The sequence below is a fragment of the Macaca mulatta genome, chromosome 4 (assembly GCF_049350105.2).
Source record: "Macaca mulatta isolate MMU2019108-1 chromosome 4, T2T-MMU8v2.0, whole genome shotgun sequence".
In the NCBI taxonomy this organism is placed as follows: Eukaryota; Metazoa; Chordata; class Mammalia; order Primates; family Cercopithecidae; genus Macaca; species Macaca mulatta.
Window position 1 is genome coordinate 33,932,640 of NC_133409.1, and position 17,789 is coordinate 33,950,428.

The 17,789-nt window shown below is 35.4% G+C and overlaps 1 protein-coding gene across 1 annotated transcript in view; it reads left to right on the forward strand.

Annotated features, from left to right (window-relative positions):
• Positions 1–704: 704 nt before the first annotated feature.
• LAMA2 (laminin subunit alpha 2) overlaps positions 705–17,789 on the forward strand; it is a 611,116-nt gene continuing 594,031 nt past the window's right edge. The window contains exon 1 of the mRNA XM_015137479.3: positions 705–1,125. Coding sequence (XP_014992965.3) covers positions 1,014–1,125 — 112 coding nt within the window. The 5' untranslated portion in view covers positions 705–1,013. The remainder of the gene's footprint in view (positions 1,126–17,789) is intronic.

Sequence of the window (17,789 nt, forward strand, 5' to 3'; positions counted from 1 at the left end):
TCCAAGGACAAAATATGTTGTAGGATTGTCCTGACCACTGAGGGACAGCTCGCACCCTGACCCCACAGTATACTAAGGCCTGCAGTAACCGCCGTTCCCGGAGTAAACCAAAAGACATCCTTCTGCAATTCACAAAATCCATTAAGGAGTTGTTTCAAACCTTACGAGAACCACTGACTTAGGCCGTAAAACACAAACGAACAAACAACAACAAAAACTAGGCATGGCAGTAGTTCTGCTGAGTTAAAGAGGAGAAACCAGGACTGGTAGAGATGAAATTGTGAGTCTGGAAGGAAACCATTGCAAAGGTCTTTACCTTTAAGTAAATGTCTCCTAACTGAACTGAAAGCCTTCATTGTAACCATTACTTCGGTCAGGAACATTTCAGAGACGCTGGGGGGAGGGGGGGGAGGGGGGTTGTTTTTTCTTGCACTCCCTTTACTGTCCTCCCAGCAGCCTACCTAGCAGTAAGTTCCCCGGCCTGCAGTGTCCCCAGAGGCACCTTCCCTCGACTAGCAACTTCTCAGACACCCTGGCCTTGGGCACGTCTTGGATCTTCTAGGTACCCAGTGGCTGTGCACAGTTTTGCCAGGCCTTTCTCAAGAGGTAAAAGTTCCTGGCTGTTTGCATTTCCCAGAAATAATGTTTTCCATGTGTAGGGATTTTACAGATTTCAAAGTGCTTTCATGTCAATTACTTTCTTTAATTTAAAAGAAGTTCAGATACTAGGTCAAGCTAGGAATGATCCGGTCTCAGAGGGAAGGAGCGCTCTAGGAAAGGAGGATCCTTTAATAGAGGGCCGTCCTGGGGCCGCGTGCCCGGGGAAGGCGAGAGTGGAGGAGTGTCCTCTCTCTCCCCCACCCTCAGGCGGCGGCCCGGCCAAAGCCAGAGGGGGCTGTCTCCTCCTCTTCCCCAGCAGCTGCTGCTCGCTCAGCTCACAAGCCAGGGTCAGGGGACTGGGCGGCAGCGACTTCTCTGGCTCCTGAGAAGTGGATCCGGTCGGGGCCACTACGATGCCGGGAGCCGCCGGGGTCCTCCTCCTCCTGCTGCTCTCCGGGGGCCTCAGGGGCGGTCAGGCGCAGCGGCCGCAGCAGCAGCGGCGGCCACAGGCACATCAGCAAAGAGGTACAGTTGAGGCACGGGCTTGGGTTGCATCCTTTGCCGGGACGGAGACCCCTCACTTCTTCCATTCTTTCGAGAGTTGCTGTCTGGGGACCGCCGTCTTGCTTCGCCGTCAGAGAGTGCGCTTTGGGGCAAGAGGAACTTGAAGCAAGTTCAAGTTCAATGCCCTGAGAGAGTAGTGTAGGGGGAATTACCTAAGTCCTGCAAAGGGAACGGGTAGTGCTTTTCATTGTTCGTTCTTTTCGAAGGGATCTTGCTATCACGATACATCCTGTAAATTGATTTCTGAAATCTTTCCAAGAGAAAAACTTTTTCCAATTGGAAAAAAAAAAGAATTTCTTCAAATCAGATTCTGTCCTGCAGAGAAAGGTTTCCCAAGCTGTGTGGTTCATATGGAGGGTAGCTGATGCATCTAATAAAACAATTACACACACACACACACACACATACACACATATATACACACACACATATATGTATAAATTTTACAGAACTTTGTTTTCAACTTTTAAAACAGGATTTCTAAAGAGGTTATGTGTTTTTTTTTCTTTCATGGCAATGGCGCCTCCAGCCTCACCTTTTTCAAGCCCACATCTTATCTTCATATCCTATTTTATTGCTGTGAAATCGGAAAATTTCTCCTTTTGTTTAAACACAGAGGAGACTTCTATGTCATGTGTACTTTAAGGCCACAGTGACGAGATATTCAATTTGGGGGACTTTGGAAGATGGCTGTATTTAATGTAACTTAAATAACTTATTCTCCTCAGAGCCTCTTAGTATTTATGTATATATCTCTCTCATTTCTGAAACTTTTGGGAGTCTTTGAAGAGTTATTTTATTTTCATGAATTTTACAGGAAGTACATGTGCAGCATTCTAAAACATGCTTTGTAACACAGTATTTCAGCAAACAATTCTTTAAGTTGGAAAACCTGTATCAAAGTAAAAAAAGTTAAGAAATATTTATTATTCTGTTTTAAATATCAAAATGTTTAACCTAAGAGTACAAAATCTGGAGGTTAGAAGCTTTTAAAAGTTTTAATGAGGCTGAATCTGCTAAAGTTTTGAAGTATACTTATCCTTCTTCCAGTTAACTTCTAGCTAAGTCAATAGTTCTGATATTTGTTCTTATAATCTTGCATTTTTAGCAGTACTATTTTTTTAAGGAGTAAAGAGATATCCCAGGCTCCTTCTATAATAATAACTCCCTGATTAAAATTCTTGGAATAAAAACGGCCTTGCATTCACTATATAACTTTTTTTCTTCTATTTTTGCTTTTGCTTCTCTGAGAGGTAAAATGGGGCCAATGTGACTTAATGAATAGAATTTATGAGAGTGATTTTGAGAGTATCTCTGGCCACTGATTTTTTAAAATGCTACTTTCAACTATTCAACTTTGCTCAATTACAAGATGTGTTTAAATAAGACATAATACTTTAATAATATTAGGTAGCTGGGAGAAATGAGGGGCCAGGGGCACCGATCCTTATGTCCACTTGGAATGGGGTAGAAACGCAAAGCATGCAGTGTAGGGATCAAGTGAATTGTTGCTGAGAATTATCCTGAGCACGCATAGGATTTCTCTTTTTCCGTCTCCCTTCTTATTTACTCTCTTTTCAAATAAGGTAATATCAACTCTGATTTCTATGACCCAGGTACAAGATGAAGTGAATTCCAGAGGAAGGGTTTATACTACCATTCTGTCAAGATACCACTTAAATGCTACATACAATAAGGAATTTTATTCAAAATAACTACAACATACAATCTACTATAGACTGCTATAATCTGCATTCTAGTATCCATTATTGTCTTTGTCATAGACCATTTGCAATATATTTGGAGGATGGCTCAAGGATAAATGATTTAAACCTGTTAATGTTAAAAGTATGTAAAATTCATGGAACTTTAAAATTGGATAGTGATTTATGATTTAAAAATGCCTTATGTACATGATCTTTATTCGCCTTCAGATATTATTATTCTCAAAGGACAAATTTAGAACATAGGCTTGCAGTAGTAGTAATTTAAGTTTACATAAGATAACTTCATTTTCAACAACTAAAACACTTCTGGTATTGTTTGTGCTGAATTTTCTTTTTTATGGTTCCAAGGTTTCTTTCCATTAATTTTTTAGGCCATGTTTTCTTTTCAGTGTTGTTCTATTGAAGCAAGCCCTCTGTGAAAATCATGGGATATGAGTATGACTGAAGAAGGGGTTGCCTGGCTAAGATAAACTTTTCTGTTTTTGATTATACCAGCACTGACCTTTCTAGGGAAGCGCTAATTGTGTAGAAGTTCTATTCGATGCCAATTTATTAAGAATTTTTGACATGAATCAACCATTTTGAGATGTTGTAATTGAGTTAGAAACATAACCAGACTTTTTGTTTGTTTTTTACTTTTTCTTTGAAATCTTATGTGGTTTGTATAGCATACTCTATTGTAGTATGAATAGCATTGATTCAGCAAGAATGATAGTCCAAGGAAATTCTTTAGCTATATTTAAAATTGACGAAATAGGAGAATGATGTAATCAAAATGATTCTGCATTTCAGCAAGTCAGCGTCTAAAATTTTTTGTGATATTCTTGTGAATAATATGTGGAAATGGAAGCATAACGTTAGGTAAATTGCAACTGATTGAAAAATAGTTTCCAAAGAATATTGCATAGTGGGTTACGATCAATCTGGAAAGAAGTCTCTAGCAGTCCTACAGTGGTTTTCTTATGTTCAACTATCTTGGTAATGGCTTGATGGAAAATGTAAAATCCAAGCTTATCAGAACTGCGGGTGGTCCAAAATTGATACAGGTGGCTAAGCAGGTTACTAACAAGTTCAAAAATTTTAAAGGTCTCTATAGCCTGGACCATGAATGGCACCTACATGAAGTTGCTTTTATTATTCATATCCACATGTTAAAAAAACTCCATTTGTGTTCTTCTGGAAATTAGTTATATCCTTTATATATTTAGGAATGAATATGAAGACAGGAAGAGAAAGGCCACTCTGAATTACAGCAAGTTCAATATGAACATATAGTATAATATAGTGACAAAAAAGGTTAGCTCACTTTTATACAAAACTCATAGAAGCACATAGGTCTGTTGGTTAACACACATTTGGGTATTTCATTGACAAATGGGTGTAGATTCAGAGAGGGGAGAGCAGAATGGTTAAGAGTCTGAGATTTTCAGAAGATGAATGTCCCAAGTAAAACCTTTCCATCTGAACAAGGAAAGATTTAGGGAAGGCAATCATAAGAAATGTCCTCAAATTTTCTGAAGAGTCGTTATGTTAAAGAGAGACTATTCTAAAGGCTGAACGTGGATTCATAGAAGAACATGACAAACCACCAAATTCAGGTTTGAATTTTATAATATGGAGAAAACAGCTACTCTCCTCACTCTCTCCCCACACCATTTTGAGCTGTTCAGAAATAGCTGGATTGTATTTGACCAACTTGCTTCTGGAAATGACCATGCAGTGATCAGATGTACAACTAGTGAGGGCTGCTTTATGAGGGAATACCTCTACTGAGAGGAAGTTAAGATCCATCAACTGTCTAGCCATTTTTCAATTCTAAGATTCTAATATTGTAGTCTATTGTTTTTAGAGTGCATACTTGTATTTAAATTTCTGAATTCTTAAAATGTCAAGAAAATGTTAAATATATAAAAATGTGCTTTTAAATCCCTTCTGGGATTTAAAATAAAAACATGTTTGAGACAATCCTCACACATTTTTGGCAAGAATACTTACATATTTAGCATGGAATTCCCACATCGCCGTCAATTGCACAGTTCTAAAACATCTTGTGTTATAACACACAAGAATACTTTAGAAATTACCTGAGAAGTTTTCAGGGGACTTATAGTGGCCATAAACCTGGAATTAATTTTTTAAATGTTTTTCTTTGCTGCATATGTAATTTTTTGGCTTGTTTGCCATATACTGACCTTATCATTTAGTAAAAATGATTCATAACAGATAAAATGCATGGCATCTCAACATATTCAAAATATTCATATGAATACATTCAACACTAAATATTATAGATGTGATAGAATTAATAAAATTAATATAAATTTCATATTACGTTATATTTCACATATTAACGTATACAGATTTCTGGTCTATCTTAAGATTTTTCTGCCCTAGGATTTCATGCAAACTAATGAACTGAATCTATATCAAGAGATGCTGGGGGCTGGGCAAGGTGGCTCACTCCTGTAATCGCAGCACTTTGGGAGGCCAGGTGGGTGGATCACCTGAGGTCAGGAGTTCAAGACCATCTGAACCAACATAGCAGAAACCTTGTCTGAACTAAAAATACAAAAATTAGCTGGGCGTGGTGGCATGTGCCTGTAATCCCAGCTACTCAGGAGGCGGAGGCAGGAGAATCACTTGAACCCTGGAGACAGAGGTTGCAGTGAGCCGAGATCGTGTCACTGCACTCCAGCCTGGGCAACAGAGGGAGACTCTATCTCATAAAAAACAAAACAAAACAAAAATTTAAAGAGTTGCAACTTATCATCTGTCCAGTTTGCAGTAGGGCCTTATTTAGCATCTAGAAACCATGTGAAAAAGATCAGGAAGAAATTATTGTAAATAATTATTGTAAGTGGTTGCACAAGTGGTTTAACTTCTAATCTAGAAGATTCGGGTTTAGGATTTGTTTATAGTTGCAACTTGAAACTCGAGAGCTAAACAGGAATTTAGGCAGAAGCTCAGTTGCAGTGAATGAGAAAACAAGATAGAGTTTAGAGAAAGATACAAGTAGATTTTCCAGGCTTAGTATATGTCAAGCAGATAGAAATAAAACTAATTCTAGGCTTTCCCCATTGTTAAGACTGAATTTAGAGGTCAGAATTTGTGAAGGAAATTGGTGGGGTTGGGCCTATATGCATTAGAATGTGGTAAATGAATGAATGTTTACACTGAGTAAAACAGACAAAAAAATTCCTGCTCTTGTGGAACTAATATTTAGTTGGGATGGAGATGAGGAGACAGGACTATGATGAATATATAATGAAGTAACATAAGAACACCTATATTGTATAGAATGTAGTTGATGATAAATGCCCTGGACAAACAAATACAGCGGGGTAAGGACAGTCAGGAGTTCTAGGAATGGAGGGAGGTTGATGACTATTTTAAATAGTTGGTAAAAGTTGACCACTTTGAGAGGATCTCACTTGGGCAAACACTTGAAGGTGACGTGGGAGTGATTCGTGCAGTTATCGGGAGAAAAGTACCCTCTCTACAGGGAGCAGGCCTCTGAGGATCTAAGCTCGGAGCACGGCGAGAAGGCTCAGAGGAGAAACGGGAAACTGGAACACATAGCATTGTTGACCTTAATTGTAAAGATTTTGCCTTTTAGTCTGAGTGAGACAGGGAGGCATTGGTGAGTTTTAACAGAGTTAAATAAACGAATAAAATCACTGTTATGTTTTTTTTCTCTCTCTCTAACACGCACTAATCCATGGGACTAGACCAACAGTCCAAGCATAGAATTATTTTAGATTCATCTCTTGTCCCAAACATCCCACTGATACAACACATTTAAATGATTCTACATTCAAGAGCATTCCACTTCAATCATCCTATCTTATCTTATCATGGTGAAGCTCAGATGCGTCTTTGTAACACTTCTTTTCTTCCCTTTGGCAACTCAGTGCTATTCCATTATTCAAAATATATCAGTACCTCAAAAACAACTTGTGTGCCGGGAACTTCCGCAGCTTTTAAAAATTTTGCTCCAGTGTACTTAGAAATATGACATAGATTTTAAAAGGTAATTTTAAATAGTATGCACTTTAAAACAAAAATGAATTATTCACAATCCCACATGGACATACAGGAACTTTGGAGTTCCCTTTTTTATTTTCTATTTCAATATCAAACAGTAAAGTTCGGACACAATTGTTGAAAATGACATAGTGATGTATTGCTCTGATGACGTATTTTATGATATGAACTTTGAAATGCTATCTCTTTTACATTCAGAAACTTATTCTATGCTCCGTTTCCATTTTTGTGACTGTTTTAAGAATCACTGTAAGTTTTAACAATAACCTTTTGGACTATAGTATGCAATTTTGGCCTAATTTAATTCTGTCATTTAGAACAAAAAGGTGAAAAAATTGGATAGCTTTTCCCTCTCTCTCCCTTCTCTTTCTCCCTTCCTTTCTTCCTTCCTCCCTTTATTTTCCTTTTCCTTTAGTGTTCTTCCTGTGAATAAAATATGGTAATTAAAATTCTAGCAAATGTAACATTCAGGAAGATAGTAAGGCAAAACGTTACTTAAATTTTCCTTATTAAAAGCCACAGGTAATTACTATCTAAAGATAATTTGGGACATACTTTCAGGGTGAGTTAAAGCTAAAGACATTTGCTTGTCAAAGATGTATAATATGGGTTTAAAAATGTTTTTCTCCTAAGTAATCTTGAGTGTGGATCTTAATATGGGAACTTTATGCTATTTGGCTTTTATTTGGACACATGACAATATCATTGAAGATTGCCTATTAATGGGTTATTATTCATAATATTATCCTCTGTGACATGCCTAATCTAGTTCAAATAACAAGTTAATCTATGCAAATTGCTGATGATGAAAACCTCAGGAGCTGTTTAGTGCCTGACACTTAGGAAATGTACCTTGTGCAATGTTAAGTATGTCTCCGCATGTGTAGTCCACTCAACTGACCCCCGAACTGTGTACCTTCCCAAGGCTCTTCATTTAGCTGTGTCCTGAGTGTTAGATGGTTTCGATTGGTATAATAATATGTAGTTGCATTGTGAGCATTAACACATTTACTTACGTAGCAGAGCTGTTCAGTAGATTAATATAATTATCCTCATTTTGTAGAAGGAAAATATGCCCAGCAACTTGTCAAGGACAAATAAAAATTCCAATGCTTGTTTTAGAGTTAGAAATTGGACTTTTATATATTTATCTTTTATAAAACACCCTGAGGAAAAAAAATATATATCCATTTCTGAGTTATGTTAGTCTATCATAATCAGAGATTCATTTGGTATTATGGAAGAACAAAAAATAAAATGTTTAGTCTTGAAGATTTTTTTTCATTTAAATATATACACACACACACACACACGCACACACGCTGCTTATTACTATGTAGACATATACACACATGTGTATTACTTAAAACTATGCATTAATTCAAATGCATTCATCACATTTTAGTCTTTACATTCTTAGAACTTTGATTACTGGACACTAGGCTATAAGAAAATATTAATGATTCTTTATTGGCTTTTCTGAAGTCACTTTACAGAAGTTACTGCAGCAAGCTAGAAATACAATGGTATTTATTATACTGTATAATGAAATCTTTAAAAATAGTCAATGTGTAAATGTCAGTGAATGAAAAGAACAAGAACCAAACAGATATACCTAAGAATCAGAGCAAGGTTAATCTCAAAAGTCCTTCTGAAAAGATGAAAAGCCTTGGCATCTTCATAAAAACATTCAAAGACTTTCATTTGAAGTTGAACTCAGTTAAGGCAAAGTTTTTCTAATCTCCCAGATTTTGAGAGGGTGTGTTTGTGTATGTATGTAATTGCAGCACCAGTACACATGTACCATTTACAGCCTAGCACTCACAGGACCTAATCTGTATATTTAGTATGTTGTCTGTTTGATTTTTGTTTTCTTAAGGTATTAGATTTTGTTTATCAAAATCTTTGAATAAGAAAATCTAAAAATTGAATTTCTAGAAAAGTCTCATTGCCCTGACAAAGGATTATGGACCAAAGAATAAATTATAAATGAGACAATTATAATATTCCATCCAGTAGCTATACTGTTAAAATTCCAAGGTGTAATCCCTTTCGAGTGACTTGTAACTTAGAAGGTCCTATTCTATAGAAGAAATAGAGTTAGTAGAGTTTGCTGCATCAAATGTAGTTTTTCAAATGCCTACGTATGCTAGTTGACACAATTTCCTGGCTTATTGCCTTCTATGCAATTTTCAATTACTGGATGAAGCTGAAAGTTTGAAAGAGAACATGAAGCAGTGCAATTGTCATTTCAGTGAGCTACCTTGTCTCATTGGTTTGTCATGGTGTATATGTAAAACACTGAATATAAAACATGAAACATCTAGTATAGCCTCAATAAATGTTCATTTTCAAAATGCCTCAAAAAAGGAATTAAACCTGACAACCTAACATGATATTCTCTGGCTGAAAGAAACACTCTTCTCCAATATCATGTGGTATACCAAATTCAGTTGAGGGTGTTTGTGAAGGAAGGAATTTGCGTATATACTTGAAAACACAAGTGTTTGAATTCTGTTCTAATTAGAATTTGCGCTGCAGTATTTTTTTATTCTCAACTTTATAGCTTAGCCTACAATAAAAACTCTTATTAATACATACCTCTTTATACCTTCAGTTTCCACATACAGTACTCTGCTTTGGAGGTAACTTTGAATCATAGAAAATGTATGGACTTGGGAGAAAGCTAGAATTGGATTCATAGCCAAGTCACCACTTTACTCAGATCAAAAGCCTGAATCAACAGAGTTAAATCTTCTATTTGTAAAATAGGTTTAGGTTAGATAATAAATGTGAAAATGCTTGCCAGATAATCAGTAAATGCTAGCTCTTTTCTTATTTATTTTATGAGCATAAAACTAAAAAAATGATATTTGCTTTGCATATAACATAGCGTTTTTGCTTAAAAACAGCAAAATATTCTAAAAATTTCTTTGAGTAGAACCTAAGAGACTATAGATGGCAAACTATTTATCTCATTGCCAAGAGATTGAATAATTCTGTCGAGGTTACACAGCAAGTCAGTAACAGAGATAAGAAGAAACACAAGTTCCTATAATTAGCCAACAGCTACGTTAGTAGCTCTGTGTGAGAAGTGATTTAAAACAGGCAACATGATGGAAATTTTTGCACTAATTTGTAGTTACTCATACTTAAAATGTGATACAATAAACATTTTTTCTAGGAATCTCATTGTTAACTATGTATTTATTTTGTTGATAAACTATTTTTTAAAAACTTCTTTAATACATATAATATCTTTAGATAAATATATGGCATATAGTAAGCATTTCATAAAGGTTAGTTATTATTCTTAGTCTATGAAGTATATGTTTTTCTTGACACCTGCTTGGGTAGAGATGACAATTTGACATGTTTGACACACAATGTAAGTTAATTTCAGCATGGCCTTCAGTGAAAAGTCTATTGGAGTCCAGAAAAGCTGTCAATATAGATTGTCTTTATTCGGACTCTCCCTAATTACTACAGTGAAAAAAAATTCTTGGAATACATTATTTAATACAACTCTGGATAGGGAGGATTTTTAGTGTGTCTACTTGTGTATTAAATTTTTAGTGTGTCCATTTTGTGTTAAATCTACTATTAAAATAAACCACCAAAAAACAAAACCAAAAAAACCTACTTCAGAAAATCATGTAACACTCTAACAAATCTCTAGAGAAAACTGCTTTTCTAAACTTGGGAACACTGGATTTTGAAAATATTTCAGACAAAACACTTCTTATAGGCCCTTTTACCTTCAAAGTTTCAATCTTGCCTAACACATAATGTGCAACTATTCATTTTTTCATTCTGATACATTAGAAAAGTCACTGGATTTGTAATTGGAATTACAGAATATAAATTTTCCCTCTAGCTCTTCCTAAAGAGATTACCTTAAACATGGATAAGTCATTTAACTATTCTGAAATTCAATTTTCCATCTAAAAAATGACAATATAATGTTCGAATCTATTTCATGGGGTTGTTATAAGGGTTAAATAAGGCAGACCATAAAAATACCATTATTAATACTATTTGTTATTGTAATAAATGACAGAGTTGGCCTTAGGCATCATTGGTTATGAAGTTTGCTCCACTCCCTTTCTTTGTTTGTTTTCCCCCCAGTGGCTCTTAACCATTAATTATTAATTAATAATATTATTAATATACATATATTTATTAATAATGTTATTTAAAATGTTTTGTATTAATATACTTAGTTCTCCTGTTTTCAAGGACCCATGACACATAGCTTTCAAACATGGCACAAATTATTTTTTTAGTAAACATATACATACTATTGCATAAGAAGAAAATGTGATATCTGAAAATGTACATCGGTTTCCTACAAACAAATAGCAAATAGTAAGTATTTAGTGAAACTATAAAACTATCATAAAAATAGTCCAGGGGTTCTGAAACATTTTGTGTCAAGATTCCTTTATCCTCTTAAAAATAATCAAAGCTTTGATTTATGGTATATCTACTATTTGATTGTATTAAAATTAAAATTGGAAAATTTAAAAATGTTTGCTAATTAATTTTTTAAAAAAGTAATAAAACAATTGCATATTGACAAAAAGAACATAGCTTTATGAAAAATAATTTTATATCCAAAATAAAACTCTTCATGTCTGGTTTAATAGAAGAGAACTGGATTCTCATTTCTGCCTCTGCATTCAAATTATTACATGTTATTTTAGTTTAAATTACTTTGGTTTAAGCATATTAAGAAATATATAACAACAAGTATAGATATGCTGTTGGAAAAAAGAGGAGGCTTTCAGTGCCTTTTAAGATAGCTGTAAATATTCTTTGATTCTATATCAAAACTCAGTAAGTGGTAGTTTTCAAAATGATTGGCTGCAGTGTGGTATCTGAAACTGTATCAATGATATTTTTGTACTCTTTTATATTAAAATGCACTGATCTATCTTGCACTTGGAAAGAATTTTACCCAAGTGTGATGTTATAGCATCATTCATAGATCATTTGGAAGATACTGATTTACTAGTTATGCAGATCACTCACAAGTTGACAGATTTTCTTGTAAAATATTTTTTTAAATCACATTTTTTATCACTATTGATCTCATCAGAAAAGTCCCTAAATATTAGAAGCTGTTAATCTCACAGTGATAGAGACAAGTTTTTCAGAATTTTTATTTTCCTTTGTAAGTTCATGTAGTTATTGACAAATTTTGTTATTTTTCTTGAACTACAGTTACTTTATCATTTTTAAGAAAGTGTTTATCAAACAACTGAGTCTTAAAAACCATAGTCAGGTACTTTGTGTAGTACATAGGGTATTCCACGAAAAAAGTGGCTAGTTTAGCTTGCAGCTGAAAACAGTTGTACAAATGCTTTTCCTCAAATCAACCATCATGCTTCAGTATACAATTAATGTTAAAAAGATGTACCCAAGGGTAAAGATTTAATAAATTTAATCATTGTTACTACTTTATCAGGTACATTCATCTGTGAAACTAGTTGTTTTTTTCTTCTGGGGGTGTGTGGTGGTGAAAAGTAAACTGACCACTAGCATGATTTAGTACCCCTGCCTTGATTTGTGCTAATATACCATCAGTGTTTCCCACGACTATTACTTTTGCACCATCAGTGCACATGTCAACACAATGAAAAGGCAGCTAATAATTAAATCTCATTACTGAAAGCATTTTTGCACTTGTGTACCTATGGATAGCAGATCTTCCTCTGAGCTCTACAGGGTTAGACTATAGTTAAGTTCCTCACTGCCTGCCTCTTCACCAATTCTACAAAATCTATAGCCATATGAAGGTAAATTTTGCAATCAGAAAAAGCCAAAACCACTTCCGTTTTTACCTCAGGTCTAGTCTAGGTGAGTGATACCATTTATTTTTAAGGGGGAAGAAATCCAGAAGAGACTCTTAAGTGGAAAAAGCAGGAAGGGTTAAAACCAGCCAGACATACATACAGAAATCAAAATCTCTCCATATCACCTGCCCTTCTTTCTTTCCGTTCACTTGCTCAAACTAGAGTAGAGATAGTGTACTTACCCACAGTTGGACATATGATGTTATTCTTAACAGATTTTAAAAGTGAACTCATGGCCGGGCCCGGTGGCTCACGCCTGTAATTCCAGCAGTTTGGGAGGCCAAGGCAAGTGAACTCATGGCCGGGCCCGGTGGCTCACGCCTGTAATTCCAGCAGTTTGGGAGGCCAAGGCGGGGTCAGGAGATCGAGACCATCCTGGCTAACACGGTGAAACCCCGTCTCTACTAGAAAAAAAAAATACAAAAATTAGCTGGGCGTGGTGGCGGGCGCCTGTAGTTCCAGATACTTGGGAGGCTGAGGCAGGAGAATGATGTGAACCCGGGAGGCGGAGCTTGCAGTGAGCAGAGATCGCGCCACTGCACTCCAGCCTGGGCGACAGAGCGAGACTCCGTGAACTCATGAGCAAGGCTTAGTACAAAGGAAACATGCTAATATCGGTAATTCTGAATATTAGCAGAGGAGATTTTTATTCCTTGCTGAGCTCCTGAACTCACATCAGGAGGGGTCTTTGTACTTTTCATAGAAAGAATTATTGTTAGAAGCACTGGATATCATATTTCTCAAAATTTGGAATTTCCTTCATTTATTTCTAGCCTTTGAAGTTTTGTGATTTCTAAAGCATTTAAAAGGTTTTGTAATGTTGAGAACCTAAAACGTGAATCTTTTCTCTGTGCCCTTCTAATACCATTATATGTGTGTCAAATGATGGATCTGGTTTCTTTTTCTTATTTGTTGGGAGATGTCCAGAGACTCAAGGATCCATCCTTTGACCAACTTTTTCACTCTTCAAGGGCCTCATACTGCTCTGATTTTAGATGTATAGATATTTTGCTTATCAAACACTGCTGGGTCTGAACATGACTGTTAATAAGATATTTCCAGATTAAGTGGACAAATTGCTCAGAACTTTTTAGTATCACAATTTAAATGACTAAATTTTTGAGGTTTATGTGTTTCCAGCCCAATATGCCCTCTCCTTATCTAATGTAATTTATCTTTTAAAATTAGACTGGCTTTGCATATGTCAGATTTTGTATTTAACAGACTTTTTATGTATTTCTTTGTTAGGAAGTGTTCAATGTTAGACAAAGGGAGCAGTTTACTTTGGAATCCATGTCCTGGTCCTGTGGAATAACATGCCTTCACCCTTCTTCTCTCTCTCTTTTTTTTTTTTCTCCCATACACTTCCAGTAACATAGAAAGAGTTAATTGGTGTGTCCCATCTTTATTGCTTTTGTAAATAGCTATAGATACACTTTATATGTAGATAATGGTATGTTTTAAAATTCTGCAAAAATACCTTTTCAATTCTCTTTATTCTCTTTCTCAAGCTTTGATAAAATATTTTTCATTCAACTTTTAGGGACTGATTTTCTCCGTTGAGTTCCTGATGTGGTGCTACCAGAAGTGGCGCTGAGAAAACGTTATTCTAAAGTTCCTCATTCACCTAGGATCTGAAATTTTATCATTATTTATTTATTCCTTTGGATAAAACATTGCCCTTACAGGCTATTCTTTTCTAAAATGTTTGCTGTGCTGTTATTATTCACTTTAATGCAAATTAATTTATCCGCTGACCTTCCTTCTTGACAGTTTAGGACTGTATTAAGTTTTCAGATCTGCTTGGTGAGAAATAGTGAAATAAAACTAGTTAACATCTATGGAATACTTAACTATGGGCCAGCACTGCTGTAAGCATGTCTCATGCCTTAATTTATCAAAGGTAGACACTATTAATCTCATTTAACAGAAGAGAAAACTGAAATACAAAATGTTAAGTAACTTTCCAAAAGTCAAACAACCAGTGAACCAGTAGAGACCAAGATTTGGACCTAGGTGGTTTTTCTTTGTGGCCCATTCACCTACCCATGGCAGCATGTGACCTGAACCCTGAAAGAGCACAAATTAGTAAGTAAAGGGCTTCCTTTAGTGACATACTGCAGAGGTGATTTTGTTTCCCTCTTTTGTGAGGTTTCCTATGAAAAGATTAACATTTAAACAATATTTACCATTTACATTCAGCACTATATCCTGATATATCAGAAGAGTCTGTGAACATTTTTTTTAAAAGAATCCTTGGAGATAGCAATGAATAAATTCTTAACTGTGTCAGGTACGCGTGAATTTTTTGAGTCATATTTAAGGGTTTGTAGCACTCCTAGAATTATTAATTGGTAAGAGTGTGCTTTTTTTTTTCTCTTTGTTGTTGTGTGCAGTGTTAAAGCAAAAATAGTCAAGGCCCAGGGCTTTTCCTGGTTAATTAATGGATATATGACAAGTGATGGCAAAGGGATAGTTAAAGTTATTAACTTAATCATTAATTGGCCCAGGATATCCCCAAAGCCACAGCTGGAACTGAAGTACTACAAAAATGACTGTTTTGTTGTTATACCTTTTCTTTACATAAGGAAATAAATAAGCAAAAAGAGGGAGTATCTTACCTATTTGTTGATCAAATATCTTATAATTCTGCTTATGGTAAACTCCCAGAGTAGAGAATATCATCCAGTTGGTCCCCTTTTTGAAACTGGATTGCAATGGAAATCCTATTGGCCAGTTACTGGTTAACAGGAGCTGTAGTGCTAGAGCTGTGACTGCATCAGAAGTCCAGCGGTGTGGGCACAAAGCAGCGCAGCACTTTTGAAGTTAGACATCGAGAGTTTGAGTCCTAGATTCACACCTTGCTGGCTGAGTGCTGTTGAAATAGTGCTGTTGAGCGAATTATGTAACTTCTTTAAACCTGATAATCTCACCTTTAAAAGAATGACAATAGTAGTGCCTTTTTAAAGATTAAATGAAATTAAGTGTTTTTGTGTTCAGAAGAGGATGGAATCATCATTCAAAGACTTTATAGTCGGTGGTGTTTTCAGCATGGACAACAGGAGTTTTAACTTAAAAGATCTAGAAACTGGGCTTGTTGGCCATAGTTTTAGTGTGATTAGAGGTGGTCATAGGCTGGTCTAAGTTGCCATATCCTGGTTATGGATGGTAATAGAATTGCCTATTTATTTGATGTCTTTGCTTAGTTGTCTCCTAGGTCCTTCAAAGAGAACATTTGCCAGGATTGAACATAGGTACTCTGCATTTCCTCCACTCTTCTCCCATCAGCTTTTCCCAACTCAGAAAATGGTACCATCATTCACCCCTTGAATCAAATTTGACATCTAGAAGTTACTATTAACTTCTCTCTTTCCTTCACCTCCCAGATTGAAATAATCAGCATGTCTGTCATCTATACCACCAGAGTTTATTCCATAAATATCCACATCTTTTTGTCCTTATTGCCTTCTAGACCACAGTACTGCCTTTTTTTGCCAAGGCAACTTCAGCAGCCTCCCAGGTGCTCTCCCTTCTTTTCTCTTTTCCATTTTACAATTTTCCATGCAATAGGCAAAGTGAACTCTGAAAATAGTAAATCAGATTAGATCTTTCCTCTGCTTAAAACCTTTCAATGCTTTTCTATTATAAGAATAAATTCTAAATTCATTAGATTTTAAGGCTATTCATGACAGCTCTTGTATTTTTCTTTGATTTCAAATTATTCTCTTTTTCTGTTATTTTCCAGCAACAGTAAAGACTTTTTTTTTTTTCCATTTCAAGGGCTTTGTCCTTGCTGTTCCTCTGTCCATAACATTGTTCCATTAGATCCCCGATGGCTGTCTCCTTCTCAGTGTTCCAATCTCATGTCAAATGTCACCTCTTAGAGAGGCCTTTCCAGAGGACCACTTTAAATTAGTTTCTGTCAGGCACTCAACTCCCTGTTGTAATTACTTTGAACAATTAAATAAATGTTTATCTTGAATACCCTTGTTTATTTATTTTTCTTCTTTGTTGTTTGTCTCCCCAGACTGTTGGAATATAAATTCTGTTCTAAAAGAATCTTCATCTCCAGAGTTGAGGAGATACATAAATATTTTTTTTTTATTTTGAATTAACACATGGCTGTGTTCAGGCTCTTCTGAACGTAATTCCATAGAGGAGGTCAAAATTGGATTCCTGTATGTAATGAATATGTCCTGTTTATGATTTTCAGTTATATAATGAGTTAGAAGACCAATCCAATCATATTTCAGATAAACCTCAAGAGCAATTGCTATGGCAGAGAACTAGAAGGGTATTTAATCAACTAGTTCCTCTTCTAAGATCTTTAGCTCTTTAACAGTTATAAATTAGTAAAGTATGTTATATAATGCTAGGACTTTTTGCCTTTCATTGTTTCTATTGCTTTATCTCCAGCTTCTAGTGTGACATATGGTAGGCACTCAAAAATTGGATGAAGAAGCAGCTCTTTTTGGACAGACCAAGAGTGTTGCCTTTTAAAACATTTTATGTGTACTTTTTCCCCCTGATCCTTTTATAGTATGAATGAATATTTGTATAAGATATAAATTTCTACAAATACTGAAACACAGTATGGACAGATATGAGTTATCACTATGAATATCAGCTAGATAATAAATAAAATATCTTAGAAAGTAAGGCTACTTTAAATTATCTTGCTTCTTGAGTTTTTATTTTTCCACCTCTAAGGATATTCCAGTAAGAGTTGAGCAGTATTTAAGCTTTGGATAAGGAATGCGTATTTCTTGGCTTAGTCAGAACTTTTCTGGATGGAAGGTCTTTTTGGATGAGAATTACACTACATAAGATTAAAATGCCCATTTAAGATGTAAATTCTAAGGATAAAATATAGATAACTCACATGGGGCGATTTGATTGGCATCTGTTTTCATTTTTCTTTGTTTCTTTTTAGATACCACCAAAGTCCTTCCTATTTCAGGCAAAAAGATATGTTTTAAAAACCACTCACAAGGCC